The sequence below is a fragment of the Mustela erminea genome, chromosome 8 (genome assembly GCF_009829155.1).
Source record: "Mustela erminea isolate mMusErm1 chromosome 8, mMusErm1.Pri, whole genome shotgun sequence".
NCBI classification, from domain to species: Eukaryota; Metazoa; Chordata; class Mammalia; order Carnivora; family Mustelidae; genus Mustela; species Mustela erminea.
In genome coordinates this window covers 26,222,670-26,240,721 of record NC_045621.1, presented here as the reverse complement: position 1 = coordinate 26,240,721, position 18,052 = coordinate 26,222,670, and the positions used below count along the sequence as shown (strand labels likewise).

The 18,052-nt window shown below is 42.1% G+C and overlaps 1 protein-coding gene across 1 annotated transcript in view; it reads right to left on the bottom strand.

The window, feature by feature from the left end:
- The window catches only part of XRCC5 (X-ray repair cross complementing 5), an 89,399-nt gene that overhangs the window by 42,724 nt on the left and 28,623 nt on the right, over nt 1–18,052 (bottom strand). Inside the window, exons 11-14 of the mRNA XM_032354738.1 lie at nt 16,855–16,992; nt 15,944–16,034; nt 13,510–13,643; nt 7,541–7,737 (exon numbers count right to left, since the gene is read on the bottom strand). Of these exons, the coding sequence (XP_032210629.1) occupies nt 7,541–7,737; nt 13,510–13,643; nt 15,944–16,034; nt 16,855–16,992 (560 nt within the window). The remainder of the gene's footprint in view (nt 1–7,540; nt 7,738–13,509; nt 13,644–15,943; nt 16,035–16,854; nt 16,993–18,052) is intronic.

Genomic DNA, 18,052 nt, shown 5'->3' with positions numbered 1-18,052 from the left:
GCTGAACATAGAGATACGAGAATTTTTCTCCCAGACAAATAATCAATCTGGGGTGAAAGCAGCTGTCAAGAAATGGCTGAATGAGAAGGAAAGTTAGCAACCAAGATCTAGTATCTCTAAACGTGGTGTGTTTCTGTTCAAAAGCCCAACCTTCAGAGAATGAGCCTTGACGAGGTTATCCTAAAAACAAAGAAAAATGAGGCATAAGCTGGCTTATTCAATGATATTTCAATAAAGAATCTCTGTGTGAGAAAAAAGAACTGAAATAATTATTAGAGCCTCACAAACATGAATTCAAACTTTTATTACTTGACATCTTTCCATTCACCACTTGCCTTTTTCCTTTTGAAAAGTAAAGACAGAAAGACAGAGACCAAGAAACATGAAAAGGGGTGAGTGATTCAGAGTAAGAAATAACCACACAAAGCCTGGATGGCAAAAATAGGAGGAAAAATGCCCAAGCGCAAGGAAGCATGAAATTCTGTCAGAACTGGAGTCCTTTTAAAAAAAAGTCACGGCCATCTCAGTGAACTTTTCCCATTTCTTCCCAAGAGCAATGCAATACTCCTGGATTCAAGTCTCACGTTTTCCACTAACCCTGGACCCTTTAAGCTGCCCTAAAGGTATTGACTGGTATTTTAATTCTTGTATATCTAGAATATCTAGTCTAGCAAGTGACTCCCCTCGCTGGTCTTCAGTTTGCTCCTCAGGAAAACACTATGATGAAAAGTACCATGAGCATATGACTACTCATCAACAGTCTCCAAAAATAAAAATCACCTCATACAGTGCTGTTAAGAAGCATTAAATATATAAAAGCCCTACACTAAGTTCTGTGAGAACACAAGGTTGAATCGTATGAAGAATTTCTTACACCTTCCAAAATATGGTTCTAGCGATGGAAGGACAAAGAGACCTATATACCAATCCTCCAGGACTGGGCAGGTAAAGGCAATATGCAGAAAGTAGTGAAAATTTGAATATGGTTAATCTTCTCAAGACTGAACCATTTAACAGCATTATTAGGAATTTAACATATATTAAATGAATACTGTCTCTCTCTAGTGGGAAAGGGCAATGACTCTCATCCCAAAATTATCTAAAGAAGCCGAACTCCAGGAAGATAGAAATTATCCACGCAAGACTCTAGCAGACATACAAAAGTCAACAGCTGCTGCAATTGGATGTCAGAACCATGGACAATTTACTATTCTTTCTCACTTTATTATTGTCTTTTATAAGTATGTATATATTTTTTAATTCATCTATTTGGCCAGACATTTACCTAATAGTTACTATGTGCTGGCCACTATACTAGGCTCTAGATTGTAAATGTGCAAAACATAATGCCCAACCAACACTTTCAGGAAATTCAGCCAAATAAAAGAGATAAAGATACAAACAAGCGATGAACAAACTACTGTGGTAAGCAGCAAGTCCCTCTAAGAGGACGGCCAGTTGCTGTACTGGGCTGCGGCATGAAAGGCAGGCTGGGAAGAAGTGAGAAAGGAGGACAGGAAATAACAGCAGTTCCCCCTTATCCATGGTCTTGCTCTACCGTTTCGGTTACCCGCGGTCAACTACCGTCTAAAAGCAGATGATCCTCCTTATGACTTATGGTCCAAAGGTCAACAGTAGCCTCACGCTACGTCACAATGCCTACATCATTCACCTCACTTCGTCTCATGCAGGCATCTTATCATCTCACAGCATCACAGGAAAGATGAGTCGAGAGGGACCACATTCACAGAACCTTTATTACAGTATATTATTATAACTGTTTTCTTTGATTATGATTGCTGTTGATCTCTTGCTGAGCCTAAGTTATAACTTAAACTTTATTGTAATTATGTAATACATATATAGGAAGAAAACTTAGCAAGGATAGGGTTCAGTACTACACATGGTTTCAGGCATCTGCTGGGGGTCTTGTAACATATCTCCCCGTGGATAAGGGGGGACTGCTGTATCTAAATCATGGACACAGAAACTACAAGGAAAGAAAGTGGATCTCTAGGGAGCTAGCCTATGAATAAGTACTTTTCTTGCCACTTAACTAGGTTTTCTCATTTGTGTAACGGAGTTTGATCTTAAGTCAATGCTAATGGAAAGCCACTAAAGCAAAGGTTTTTAATCAGGGGTCCAAGGATAGTGACAAGGAATATGTGAATCACCTGAAATTATATGCAAAATTTAGTATATTAGGTCATTTTCCTGGGAGAAAGGGTTCATAGTTGTTTGTTTTTTATTAACATATAATGTATTATTTGTTTCAGGGGTACAGGTCTGTAATTCGTCAGTCTTACATAATATACAGCACTCGCCACAACACATACCCTCCCCAATGTCCACCACCCAGCTACCCCATCCCTCCCACCACCCCCTCCACTCCAACAGAGGGTTCATGGTTTTTATCAGATAATTGAAAGGGTCCATCATATGCACACACATACACACAAAGATTTAAGAATCACTGTGTTGATGTGATCAGATTTGTTTAAAAAAAAAAAAAAATTCACTCAGGTCACACGATGGATTGGAAATAGGTAAGACCTGAAACGGAAATCAGTTCAGGTTTTATCTCAGTAAAGCAGGCTAAACTGAGGCCTGTAGAAGGGCACTGGCAGTAGGGGAAGCTAATTAAGAGCTAATTTTTTTTTTTAAACATTAACCACAGGCTAGTCACTATACCAAGCATATTTAAAATACCTCAGTTAAACTTCACAACAACCTTATATAGAGTTAGCTCTCATTACTGACCTTTTACAAATGAACAAACCAAGGTTCAAAAGTGCCTGACCTTGTCTAAAGCACACAGTTAGTAAGGGGGCCCACAAGGAATCCTGTACTCTAAGCCACTCTCCCGTAGGGCTCTGAAAGGTACCTATTTGTTACCTCAGATAGCGCAGAGCAACTTGTCAATTTTTATCACCGTTGAAGGGAAATGCTTCAATTTAGATCCAACGTAGAGTTGGATGACTGACTGCAAAATCAATGCTATTAGCCACTATACTAACCGGAAGCAAAGGAGGAGGTTTGAGGTAAAGCTAACACAACTTGATAAACCAATTAGACATGGAAAGTAAAGGAAAGGTATTGACTCCCTGAAAATTAAGTGTTGTTCACTGAAACACAGAATAAAGCATGAAGAGGGTTTGAAGGGAGCATGGAAGGAGACAGAAGATGATGAAGTCATTTCTGGCCACACTGAACTCGAGGGATCTACAGACACTTCAGCTGTCCAGAGCCCAGGATGGAAGTATATGAGAATAGACAGATACTCAGTAGTTTTTGAAAACCTGTATGTGAAGTAACAAAAGGTCTTAGGACATGCATTGCTAAGGCGACATGGCATAATGGTTGGGAAGGTAAGCTCTGGAGTCAGACTGTATGTAAACCCTTTTTCCCAGCATTTAACCTACTGTGATCTTAGGCAAGTTTCTTATCTTCTTGAAGCCTCATTGTCGTCAGTTTTAAGAGGGACTTAACAAAAGAATCTACTCCCTAAGACGGCCAAGACGGTCCACAAAGGTAAGGCATGTTTACAACACACGTACCTGTGTCCAAGACACGTCAGCTCTTTCTGAGGAGGAGTCCTACAGGACAGAACATGAACACTTAAGACGCGGCGGGGTGGGGGATGGGGGGGGTGGCAGACCCCAGAGGCATCTTAGAGGAAACTGCAAAGGTTTAGAAAGAAAATTCTGGAGAAGCTAAAGTTAAGGAAGATATAGGAGTCCCAAGGAGGAAAATAACTGACAATGTCAAGTGCTACTAGGAGGTCAGGAAAGGAAAGGGCCGCCAGGCTGAAGGAAACTTCACAGTCAGTGTCTTATGGAAGACAGATTGCAGGGAAAAGGCTGGGAAAAGCAGCAGTGCAGACTTCTCTTCCAATATGCCTACCTTATACAAGAAAAGAAGATGGTAACAGGCAGCAATCAGAGGGAGAAAACTGAGAGCATGATTGTATTTTGGCTTAGAGGAAACAAATACAATCCCAATGTGTGGAGGCAAAAGAGTTGGTCAGAGGGAAAAGATGAAAATACAGAAAGAGGGAGGAAATCATTAGTGGACTAAGGCATCAGATGAGACAGAAGATGACATCCTAGGACACAGGTGAGAAGGACAGATTTTGGATAGGACAAGGCACACCCTTCCACTGAGACCTGAAAGAAGGAAGTAGGGGTGCCTGGGTGGCTCAGTTGGTTAAGGGTCTGCCTTAGCTCAGGTTATGATCCAAGGGTCCTGGAGGTGAGCCTCACATTCGGCTCCCTGCTCAGTGGAGGGTCTGCCGCTCCCTCTCTGTCTGTCCCTTTCCCCCACTTGTATTCACAATCACTGTCTCATTCAAATAAATAAAATCTTAAAAAAAAAAGAAACAAGGAAAAAAGTAAGTGAAGGCAGATGCAGCACAGGTATATTTTTAGAGGAAATGGGCCACAGAACTGACGCATTCCACCTACGGGCCTCTATCTTCCTTATGACATTGTTATCACCATTGGAGTCATCTCGAACATGCCAGGGACATGACAAAGATTTTGTAAATTGTTTCCTCACCAACACTGTATGCTTTCTATGTGTTAGGCACTGTATTGGGTTCTAGCCCTCCAGTAGTCAACAGCATATATTACTCAATTAACCCTCACGACAACTCCATGAGAACTATACCCAGCAACCCTATTTACCCAGGTGGAAACTGAGGCTTAGGGTGGACAAGCAGCTTGCACCAACGGTCACACTGCAGAGCGAGAGGACCAACTCACACTGTCGGACTCTGGAGTCTGAGGTCTCTACCAGTAACCAGGTGAGGCTGGTCGCTGAGGGTATGTAGGGAGGATCTTAGGGGACTTGAAAAGAGGAGAAAAGTTTAGACTGTATCTGCACAGAGACAAAAAGAAATCAAGATCACATAGAAGTTAGATGCACAAACAGGATTAGACCTCCAATGTCATAATTCTCACATTCGAGTTCCCTGTCCAAGAGACATTATTGTTTCAAGGGTGTGCAGCAACAGAGAGAGGCAATGCTTTCATATGGTAGGGGTAAAAGTACATTTTGGGACTACATTGTCAGGTGGTGCTCTTACCTTCTTGAAATGAATGAAATCACACCTAATACTCAGGCTTCAATAGGTCCAGCATGAGTAGTAGATCTCAAATATTTGATGTTTTACTGGATAATGATACTATTACTGCTTTGGGTTCTGACTCCTGCCTTCCTTTCAAATAGTTCAAACAGCTTCAGTATCTGTAATTTCATGTTTAAAATATCTCGAGATGAGGCTGTTTTTACATAGAGAAACTCTCGTAAAGGTAAATTAACCAAAATCAGATCAAGAGTGTCAAAGCTGGAATAAAAACTGGTGATTCCCAGCTCAGGACTCCTGTCTTGGCCTGACACCTCCTCACAGACATTTGCCCACTCTCCAATCTAGCCCCTCACCTCTACAATGGAACTATGTACCGTGAATACGGAGGTGCTGAGTAGACACAAAAACATGGCTGTTGTTAGCAATTTTTCCCTGGTAGGGAGACCACCTCTAAAGCTGACTGAAGCCACATCATTAAAATTGAGGGGTTTAAGAACCTTGCAGAAGGGACTGAGTCATTCTTCATAAATACAGGAACGACTCAATAAATATTTGTTAACTGAGTCATTTCTGCAGTTCTTAAAAACCTGAAAGATTTCTGAGAAGAAAGGGCTGAGAACAGGCGTGTGAGTAGGTGTGTGTGAGCGAGATAATTCCCAGGCCCCCAGCCCATAACTTGGCCCTGTCGCAAACCACTACGGGAGGAGAGCACCAGCAGCCCGTGCGCTCTGGCTTCCTCAAACAGTGAGCAGGAGGAACAGAGCTGAAGGTGTCATCACTGTGGGGATCAATCACAGAACAACAGTCTTCCCGGCCTTCGTGGTGTGTTTTTTAACCAGCTAATTTACATTTTAATCAAAGAGAGGAGGGAAAAACGGCCCATGTCTTTCCCACAACACCAGAAGGTAATCAAGATCATGAACTGGAGCTTTAATACACAGAGAACAGCCACACGACTGCAGCGAAACCACAGCAAACCTGTCTCGGGCGGAAAGGGACTCAGAAGTACACAGAGCTGTTTTAAAAGCCCAATCCAGAGGGATACACCAGATGAGGAGAGGAGAAGGAAAAGTGGATTTTTAGTGACAGTCTTCCTGTGTAAAGAGAAAGAAACACCTCTCCAGGATGTGTTAGGAACACACATGATAGAATATACCAATGCCATGATTTTTTATTTTCAGTTCCGACAAGGCCTGGGGTATTAACCTCTATAAAGAGTCACAGATGATGCACAGCTTTCTATTCAACTTGGAAAGTATTTCAATAACTTAATAATTTACAGAACCCTGTGATGGTTTCTGAAAATTATTCCGTACTCTTCCAATGGGGTATTTACAAACAATATGCTTTAGTTTGTCAATAAAGATACATGTGTGGGAAAGAAATCAAAGAAAAAAAGGGAAAAAAAAGTATGGTCTATAACGGACTCTTAGAATGTAACCTAAAGAAATGAATAGATCATTTTGATTTGGGGAGAAAAGTCACCAATAACTGAACCCACACCTGGCAAAAATCAATGTTATACACCCAAATGATTCTGAATCATCAACCATAACTTCTTATAGTTTTTGTTTTGCTTTGAATGGAAACTGACACAGACTGTAAACAGAATCTGATAAGAGAAAAAACTTTATTCAGCTACTTCAAAGCTTGACCGTAGGAAAAGCATTTTGCGGTCCTTAAACTACAAATCCCTTCCTCCTGGCGTACCCAGGTACATCACTGATACGGTACGAGCACAGCTAAAGAGCTAGGTTTTCATCCTCCCTTCCACTTTTCCTCCAAAAGCCTCACTGCTATTCTCAGATGCCAGCCTCCAACTGAAAACCTTATGACCTTGACTCCTGTCCTCTCATTCCCAGCACCCTACTTTAAAAACAATAAAGGTTAGTCTTAGATGTTCAAAAACTGTTTAGCCGGGCGCCTGAGTGGCTCAGTGGGTTAAGCCGCTGCCTTCGGCTGAGGTCATGATCTCAGGGTCCTGGGATCGAGTCCCGCATCGGGCTCTCTGCTCAGCAGGGAGCCTGCTTCCTCCTCTCTCTCTCTCTGCCTGCTTCTCTGTCTACCTGTGATCTCTGTCTGTCAAATAAATAAATAAAATCTTAAAAACAAAAACAAAAACAAAAAAACTGTTTAGCCTTCCCATTAAACATAAATCACCAAGACTGTGATGCTGATCAAAATATCAACAACCCAGAAGACAGGTCTAAATTCCAGATAGAAAAAAAAAGAAAGAAAGAAAGAAAAAAGAAATTCCAGATGAATTTGTAAGGGTAATAGAGCTACAATGGACAGATAGGAGAAACGACTACTTTCAATGCAAGGGTCAAACATCAAAAGGTTTCCTCCTTCAAGCACAGACCCATAGGCAACCCTTAATTCTAGAGGTCCTCTAAGACCTGCCCAGTCTCACATGCTCCAGTGTCAAGTGCAACTACATCGAGTACTTACTTGTCTTGGAAAATGTCCTGAGCAGTCACTTGATCCTTTTTCTTGATGGCTTCAGTCAGTGGGAAAACAGTCTTTATTTTAGAGAGCGGAATTTGACATTGAGCTGTCACCTCAGTGGGGGGGTCCAGCATATTCAAAATATGCTGCTGAATTGGGGGCAGACGCTCCCGGGGATGTAAAGCTCTGTGTAGCAGACACTGTGGAAAAGGAAGAAGGGTTTTGAAACGCAGATGTAGACATCATACATGACTTCACTGCAATTTTTGATCAGAGCTCCTACCTGTTTAGTTTGCGAGGGCTACAGGATTCCTACCACGTGTAAAAGGGAACAAAGACGTGGCCTTGGAAGCACCGGGGTTAGCAGGACACCAGCTCTGAGCCTGGAAGCGACATCAGCTGGAGGCCTCTTAGAGAAAAGGCTCATCTTACAGAAAGAGGCTGCTGTTTCTACCACGTGGACGATAGGCGAGTCTCCCTAAGACCCATCATTCCAGAAGTGTCTAATCCTTCTAGCTCCCCTCAGCAGAATTCTTTCTCCCTTGCATAATCTTAGACGACGATGTGTTGGGGGGGGGGGTGAAACGGGGCTCAGGCGGAGCTGCCAAGCTCAGTGAGTCCCAGGAGGAAGTCTGCAGGAGAGACAGAATACTGGTCTGTCCCAAACCCTCCCAGAGTGCCGCGTTTGGGCTCTTCTCCATCCACTTCTGTCCACATGCTCTCCCATCACTCTTGTCTGGGGACCATCTCCTCTCGTGGGATCCACCGCGATCACCTTCTAACGGGTCTCCCTGAATCCATTTCCACCATTCTGTGAAGCTGAAGCGGTCTTAAACCAAGCCCTTCCCACACCTGAAGAAGTGACACACCCCGCAGCGCCTCCCTCATCTGCCTCCCTCCTCTCTCCTCCCTCCCTCTCACACCCCAACTAGGCCAGGCTCTTCCTGCTTCACCCCCCTGCCAGTGCGGCCCAGCCTTTGGGGCCTGTGTTTATCGCTCTCTCTGCCTCATAGGGCTTCCCTTAGATCCCCACGGAGTTGGCCCTTTTTCATCCTTCTATTTATTCTCTGCTCAAATATCGCCTGCTCAGAGAGGCTCAACCTGACACTGTGAAGGAGCCCCTCTACTCCCATCCTGCCGCCCAGCTATTTCCTGTGGCCCTGTTTTCTAGTTTGTAAAGCATTTATCATTATCTAAAGTTATCCCTTCAATCTTCTCGATTATTATTTAACCTCCCTTCTTAAAAGCAGAGGATCTTGTTTGTCTTGTTAACTGCTGAATGTCAGGTACCCAAAACAGTGGGTGGCAATGATAAGCAGCCAAAAGGTACCGGTGGAAGAAATAAAGGATTCTTTGCTAGGATTCTATTTGTTGACACAAGTGTCAGGAAGCGGCCCCAAGAACAAGGCTGGGATAGAGTCTAGGGCTGGTTCTGCCCTGCTCCAGTGAGTGGAGACCTGGAGAAACCACTTATACTCAGTTCCTGGTACTGCTTTCTGGCTGTGAATGCTAGCATCTGCCCAGAAAAGCAAATACTATCAAAGGAGGAGTACAGGGAGGTAAGCAAAATGAAACTACCAATTCACTGACCTTTTCTTTCCTTTGCTCTACATTCCAAAATTCAGTTGGAGAACAAGACTCCTATTATTCCCACCTTCAAAGACTTAAACATCGGTAATTTTAAAGAAAGAAACAAACAAACAAACAAAACTAGAGAGCTGAAAAGTTCTTATAATTCAAAATACTGTTTAATATCCCAAGGTATAGATGATTCATACTGCCCCACTGTTTTCCTACCCTGTAGAAAATGTAAGCTGACGTATCCATTCTAAAGAACAAAAAACTGCAGCTTAAATAGTAAATATTGTCTAAGTTGACATCCTCTAGAACTTTCATGTGCCACCCCCTCATCCCAATACACCAAACCACACTCTTCCTTCTCCATATTAGATTCATTTGTCTCAGAGTCTGATTCCCATTTTCCTCTTTCCTAATTACTCAACGTTCCCTTGAGCAACAATAACATCAGCTCGTTTAATGTGAAGCAAAAGGAGAAACCAAAGTGATCCCAAACCCTGTGAATCTACCCCCAACCTTTTTGTGCAGATTCTTAATTCAAAGTGCTCTCCCTCAGGTCATTAAATTATCTACAAAGCTTAGAAAGCCCTCAAGATGTAAGCAGTAATCCAATACCCAACATAACAGACTGTTCTGGAAGATTCTGGAATATTCAACTGACATTTCTGGGAAAAGAACTAGGGCAAACAATGGACAAATATCCTACCCAACCTCCCCACCGAACAATATTCCAGATCTTCAGTATGAATTCCAGGCAATTCTTTCAAACAGTGTCATCACCCTACAGGATGTGTTCTAAAGCATCAACCACTCAGGTTTTTTCAAAAGATATGTTTTAGATAAAATTAAGCAAGATACTTATCAAATTCATTCACTCAAAAAACCTCAATTCATTTAAAATTGGAAGTTATGAGGAAGTAACATTTTTTAATAGAGGAGCTGAGATTACAATCTTGAATTTATTTCTCTTTTACAAACTTTTTACTTCATGTGATTTTTACAATTTGAAAAAGAAAAAAAATCCACAGGCCACATAGTTAGCTTATAAGCTACCAATATGTTGATTTTACCAACACTGTATCAATGATTTAATAAGAGGCTGGTGTTAGCATATACTTCCCCTAAAATGTATCTTTCAGCACTTCTTTTCAAAATTCAAAATTAAATTAACCTGTTGTCATCAAATTGACGGTTAACCTCTCCATCCTTCTGCCCCTTACTCCCAGCTCATTTCCTCTCAGCTATGAAATGTTTCACTTATAAAGGGAACATTCCTGGACCCCACATCCTTGTTAGCTTCCCATGTCCCCTCTCTCTTTCCCCCGCTCAGTGGAGCCTTCTCCCCCAGCATTGGACTGTGCCACTACTGGTCCCCGCCCCCCTACTCCACTGGCGCCCCCACCCCCCTGCCCAGGCCCTCAGTCAGCAGGGGCCCTCAAGGTCAGCGAAGGCCCTCAGCATGTGCTCACCGTCACTTGCCAGTGTGCAGCACCTGACTTGTCGTTCTTTCCTTCTGGACATGCTTCGCTCCCTGTGCTTTCCAAGGCACCAGCTTCTCCCTAGTTCTTTCAACCTCTCTGACTTTTTGTGAGTGGGGGTGGGGGTGGTGACAGGAACATTTCGTTTTGTCTTTTAACAACCCTTCTTTTTCTGTTATCCCTAATTATTCACTCATACATTGGTGTTCAGGACTCCATTCTCTTTTCTTCTCATGCAATATACTATCCCCAGGGGATCTCATTCACTTCTATTTCTACACGAACGAAGAGGACTCCCAAGTCCCTAATTCTCTCCTGGGCTCTGTACCTCTACTTCCAACTTCCCACTGGGTGCCTGTACCGGGATAGCTGACAGCTCAAATTTAATCCCTGCAAAAATACACAAACTGCTTTTTCTGTCTGTTCATTCTGTATTCCCCATTGTCACTGACAGTGAGGCCATCCTTCCACACTTCTTCATCCAAGCTAAGATCCTGTTCTCTCCAATTCTGAGTTCCTCTGCCCTCACATTTTCCCTCTCTGCTCTCCCTGTCACTATTTAATTCAGGCCTTCACAGGGCCCACTGCACCTTTTCTAATGGGTCTCTGCTCCGTCTCCACGTCACGGTCAAATCCCATTTCTACAAATCTGTCACCCACCTGCTGACAAAACCCTGCCGGGACTTCCCACTGCCTACAGGGTCACACCCAGGGGACTGGCTCCTCACGATCCACCTGCCGCTTACCTTCCCTGACCCCCTTCCCATCATCGCCCCACACAGCCTATGCTGCAGCCAAGTGCAACTATCTGGGAGGCCCCACGTCCAGCGACCTCCTCCCCGCTCCCATGCTTCTGCACATGCTACTACTTCTGCCTGCCATGTCGCTGTCACATCACACATCCCCTTTCTTCCTCAGTGAAGCCTCCCTTCAGTCACCCACTTGTAAGAATCTTTTCCCCACAGTGTTTTATACCCATCACTGTTGTACCTATTGGCTTTGCATCTCCATTCCTCTCACTCTTCTGGGGGCAGGGGTCTCCTTTTAAGAAGTGAACTTATTCTATCTTTAGCTCATGGGTCAGTGTTAGTCCTCAATAAATATTTGTTTTAAAAAAGAAAAGTGAAAAGGCGCTATGGGGCGCGTGGGTGGCTCAGTGGGTTAAAGCCTCTGCGTTTGGCTCAGGTCATGATCCCAGAATCCTGGGATTGAGCCCTGCATCAAGCTCTCTGCTCAGCGGGGAGCCTGCTTCCTCCTCTCTCTCCGCCTGCTTCTCTGCCTACTTGTGATCTCTGTCAAATAAATAAATAAAATCTTTAAAAAAAGAAAAAAAAGAAAGAAAGGTGGGTAAGCTATAAAAATCAAAGTTGCCAGTGCCTGCAGCTTTGAAAGGTATCAAATACCTGTGCTTACAGCCTGTTATCTGTCCATCAACCCCAATAAACACATACTGAGGCAGGCAGAACCCACCCAAGATAAATCTTCCAAGTATTAGATGTTTCCACTTTTCACTACAGTGACCAGATACTTTTGCAAGCTTTCCACACCAAGTGGTCTGCTCCTCCCTTCCCACAAATGACAAAGAGCTTTAGGTCTTGAAGTCCACTTGACAAAAACACCAAAGAAGTTTATACGAGTAGTGTATACTTAGAATACTGGAGAAGTCACTGAGTCAGCCTTTTCCATTTTAAGCTTTATATTCTAATTTTAGAAGAAAAGATTTTAATTCACTACTTAAAGCAAATGTAAGCATCAAAAAAACCAGGCAGTTTCTTCTGAGTAGGAGATCCCTTAAAATTACAATAGACCCTGATATAGACTTGAGACAGTTAAAGATGCTTTGAGAAAGGAGTAGAAAGGGATAACCAGTGGTGTCTCCCTCACCTTCCCCACCCCTGCAAGAGGAGGTCCTCCCCGCCCCTGTGGGGAAGAGCATGACTGAAAAAGCTGCGTGTGAGGTCTGTCAGCTTCGTGGGGTTCAGAGAGGCCTATACTACTGCCACCAACTTCACCTGGGACTGGAATAGTCCTTCAGGCCATCCCTCCCCTGTTTCAGCACAAGTCAGCTCTCTTGTCAGCCTTCTGGTTCCCTTAATCTAATCTCTACCTTCCAACTCCTTCAGGTCAATACTCAAAAATACCTATTTTACAGTTTTCTATATTATAGATACTCTTTAATAATTTCATACTGTAACCTTTTGATCTGACCTCCATACTAACTTTAGTTATGAAATTTTGACAGATGTGGTACTGAAAAACTTCTTCTCTAATATTGTTATACAGTTCATAAAAATTCTCCAACTATCTGGATATTAAAAACAAAGCAAAGTCTCATTTGTATAAAACAGAGGAGGAAATCCTAGAAAAGGCATAAAAGAAGAATCTGCTTTTTATTAAAAACTCCCTTTTAAAAAAAAAGAAAGAAAACTAGGCTTCCTCCAGAAAAAGAATTTTTCTTTTTAAACATTTTAAATTTATTTATTTGAGAGAGAGAGAAGGTCTGAGAGCACAAGCAGGGGGCAGGGTTAGATAGAGAAGCAGACTCCCTACTGAGCAGGAAGCCCACAGGGCTCAATCCCCAGACCCTGGGATCATGACCTGAGCCTGAGCTGAAGGACTCTTAACCAACTGAGCCACCCAGGTGCCCTGAAAAATAATTTTTCAAATATCCTAACATTTTTTTCTTTTTCTTTTTTTCTTTCTTCCTAACAGTTCAGAGTATTTTTATCTTTTTTAGAGGAAGGTTATTATACTTCCATTAAATAATGCAACTGAAGCTCTCAGAGAACAAAGACGCTTGTTTGGGACTGGCCAATTACACTAACTTTTCACTCAGGTCTCTCTCATTTAAAAAAAAAAAACAAAAAAAAAACCCCCAAAAAACAAAAAAAGACTGGTTCATCTTTTCTCTCTTACCTGAAATAATCTCTGAAATTGAGGATTTGGGATTTTGCTGGTTGGAAACAAGTCTTCAATGGTGTCCTCCTTGTCACCTTTCTTTACCAAGCTCATGGAGTCAATCAGGGCATCTACTGCACTCAACTGAGCCTCTAAAACAAGCATAAACAGAGTACACAAAGGAAAATGATTACCTCCACTGCTCTTCACTAAAATAAATGCCTTCCATTCAGAGATCCAGGATTACCAGCAGGTTATAGACAGTCCGGGCTTAGCCAGAAAGTAGTCTCTAGTTACGCAAGTCACTTAACCTGAGTCGTGGTGTTCTCTTTTGTAAAAGAGCTATTTAGAGTAGCTGGTCTCCTAGGTCCACTCAGTGAACTTCTGCAGTGTAATATCATCCTGAAAGGCAAAAAGTTTGTTCCAGAGGAAGCACCACAGACATACAAAACCCAATCTCTATATGGAGACTCAAAATATTCAGTATTCAATGAGTTTGTGATATTCAAAAAATTAGTAATTAGCTAAAAGAGAAAAAAATGAAGAAAAAAAGAAAATATCTTTGGTGATGAGACATAAGCTTCACAAGGATTTCCTATAAGTTGTATCAGGGTAACTAAGAGGAAGACAGAGAAACCTAATGGGAAGACACCAGTAGACCTGAGGGAGTGGACTCCTTCCCAGTCTCCCAGAGTCAGAACAAGCTCTCTCCCCTCACAGACCTCACAGCCCGTATGCACACCTGCATCCATGTCTTACCCCGCTCCATTCAAACTGTAAGACCCTTGAGAGCAGAAACATGACATCTTCGTTACCTCTCTCCTAACACCTAACAGAAAGCAAGTGCTTCTCTATAAAAATCTACCAATGCAACAAAAATGGCACAGTCCAAGGCAATGGGGATAAAAGGCAACGCTTTCCAGAACACTTCTACCTAAACCACCATCGTGTAGCTTCCATTCTGCTGATTCATACAGCTGTTAAAAGCTGAAGTGCTGTTTCTGGATCATTCACAGCTATTAGGCAAAAGGTAGAAAAGAGTAAGCAGTTCCTAAAAAGCCCATTGTGCTTCTGTTCTTCATCTTTTCAAGTATCTCTTGTACTACAAAATGAAAGAGCATACTACAGATTTTTCTCCTGATACGTTTCTATCCCATTTTCGGACTTTCCAGGGGAGATTTCAGACACTGGCATGGCATCACCATCTTAAACTGACTACCGCAGAGCTCCCCAGGCAACAGGCTGGAAGCTGCACCTGCGTGTGTGAACATTCGGTGACTTTCACTGGCTACGTCAAACGAGCATCAGGACACCTCTGTGTAAACAGCTACCGGGGCACAGGTCCAACAGTTTCAACAATCCATTTCCCAATGGGCAACATGCAAATAAAAATATGCAAACTCACAGAAAACAAATCAAGAGACTGAAAGATACTTCACATTTTAGATCCCAAGCGAATGATTTATGTCCATGCGATAATTTCTCAACAAAGTTCTCTTTTTCAAATGTCTACTCATTTAATGTTTGAAATTATCAACACGGAGAGAAATAATATTGTAACACAGTGGAGGTTTCGATACATTCAAGTCCATGCCTGGCCCCACCATGATGCAGAGGGATTCATTTCTAGAAGGTGAAGACACAAACCCTTGGGCCTATTGGTTTATCGGCTTTTCTACAGTGCACTGCTCCTCAAGGATCTAACCAAAATAACAGAGAACCCATCTCTGAAACTCAACTCACAACTCCCTAGTCCTACAATGACACAGACTTAAACTTACAAACCAAAACATCTACTCACTATTTTGTGTTCTTTTTGGTATATATATTCTCTACATTCAGCCCACTCTGACATTTTATTGCAGCTGTCTTAAACTATGACTAAGATAGGATTTGATACCTATGTGAACCATCCCAGGAGGCACCCTGACCCTCATTGCCAGATGCATAATAAAGGCCTTTTCTCATCACGCTCAAAGTAACTCCTAGAAGCAAGGAACAAAGCAGCCTGGAGGGTTAGTATAAACTGCAAAGAAAGAACAAAGAGAAAAAGTAACTTACAGAACTTAACTTTTCGGTTCAGTTAGTTACATCATATTTTACGTAGGACACTACAGTCACAGCTTTGACACTGCACGTCAGCTCACTTCAGCAGAGGGCAAACTGGTATGGCACTAGAGAATGCACATCCACTTCCAACAAGCTGCTCCCTAGCTACAAGCTCTGAGTCAGAGCGGGAAACCAGACAGTGTTTGGAGAGTTCAGGGCAAACCCATCCTGACTACGAAAAAACATGATGCATCCCCTTCATCACCACTGTGTATGAGCACGAGCATGGCTGGAGTCCAAGAAATTCCACCCTGTGGAGGCCTCCGGCCCCAATTAGTGACTACAGGCAGGTGATTTCCCAAGGACAGTCTGCCTTTAGAGCCAATTAATGAAATAAACTCACCTGTAGGAATGTATTTCTTATTATTCTTCAAAGATGAAAACATGTATTGTCGCAAGTCTTCCATAAAAGGCAGCTGCACATATATTAAACACTAAGGAGAAAGAGAGGAGGTAAAAGCAGAAACCAAATTAATGGAAAAAATACAAAGCTGGTCCCAAATGCCATGCAAGTGGTGCAACAAAAGTATTTTCAAAAATCAGACAAGTCAAGTCTGGTACTGCTTTGCTTTCTGTTTTCACTGTATACAACCATGAACGGTACAAGAATATTAAACATAAAAAAATACTTAACAGAAAGATTATCCAGAACACCTGCAAAATGTGTGACCAATACAACAAATGGAAAAGTCATGGTGACTGGAAGGCTGATCGGGAAGTCAAGGTATTTGCCTTCTCTTTTCCAGTTCTACCACAGAAAGTTCCCTGAGAAACAGGAGACGGTCAAGAATCTAGGCCTGTATTTTCAACAGGAGAACACCAAATAAACTGAATTTTTCAAGGACCACAAAAAAGGTCCTTGAAAGGACCACCCTTGACCTTTATCCATACTCTTCATTTGTAAAAGTAAGGGCGCTCTCCATCCCCATCAGGTTCTGCGAAGTCAAGAAGGGTGAGAACTGGAGAGGTCACTGGATTGGACAAGCAGAAGGTTACAGGTCACCTTCACTGATTTGGTTTAATAATAAGCTCCTTACATTTACGCTCTTTCATTACAACTGGAAGTGTGGTTCACAGACCATCTGCGTCAGCCTTATTTGAGAATTTGTGAGAAATGCACAATTTCGGGCAGCGCTCCATACCTACAGAATCTGAACCCCAAGTCATTCCCAGGCACATTACGAGATGAGAAGCACTGTTTGGAACAAAGGAACTGATGGAAAAAAATTAACATGAAAGAACTATGGGTTTTACCTCATAGGTGTCCTTGATATAAGGAAACGCCATGCCAACTTGAGGATTAGCTCTTTTGTCATAGACATATCGAACTACGGCCACCATGTCCAATTCATCCAAAGCATGAATCAGGGAGGAAAGTGCCACTGCTGCTGCCTGATAAGAAAGCCACTGCATGAACACAGAGCCAATGTGTGTGAACTTACCCAACACACCTAAATACAGCTGACCTCTGAACACATGGGTATGAAATGCACAGGTCCACTGGCACACAGATTTTTATAGTATTATAAATATATTTTCTCTTCCTTATGAGTTTCCTACTAACATTTTTTCTCTAGCTTACTTTACTATAATATAGTATATAATACACACAACATACAAAATACATATTAAGTGCTGTTATTGGTTAGGCTTCTGGTCAAGAGTAGGCTATTGGTAGTTAAGTTTTGGGAGAGTCAAAAGTTACACTGGATTTCTGACTGCTTGGGGTGTCTGTCAGACCCCCTCACTCTCTACCCTTGTCCACTGTTCCAGGGTCAGCTGTACTTACAAGATTTTTACCTAAGAAAAAGTCCTTTGTCTTTAAATTGTACGTTAAACTATACGTTATTTCTACTATGCTTACAACCTATATTATAGCTTTCTTATCAATGCTACTGAAAATGAAAGTGTCCGTTGACAGTTACAGATAGCAAACTCCTGAGCTCTAGTCCAATAACATTTTCATAAAGAATTTGAGTTCTGAGTAAGTTTTGTGCTTATAAAAATTACTCTTGGACCTTACTGTTGTTAATTAGATCAAATATTTAGACTGAATAGGAAAACACTGAGTACTTTTAGTGTTTCCAAAGCCTCAGATGGAGTTACTAGTATTATAATTTGAAACTGGTAATAAAATAGAAAAACATTAACTTCTTTTTTCTGGATCCTTTTCATGCCAGACGTTAAAGAGGTTCTGCTAACTCATTTCCTGGCTGTCTCCAGAATGAAAATATTTAGAACAGTGGTCCTAAAAAGCCATTCATGCTTGGTTCACATTGATTTTTGAGTCTCTTCAAATATATATTGATCATGTGTTGATTAATGCTTTCCCGCATATTTTGGTCAGATAAATTCAGATGTATATAACAGAATAGCTTTTCTTTTTCTTTTTCTTTTTTTTTTTTTAGAGAGAGAGAGAAAGCACACAAGCAGGCAGAGAGGCAAGCAGAGG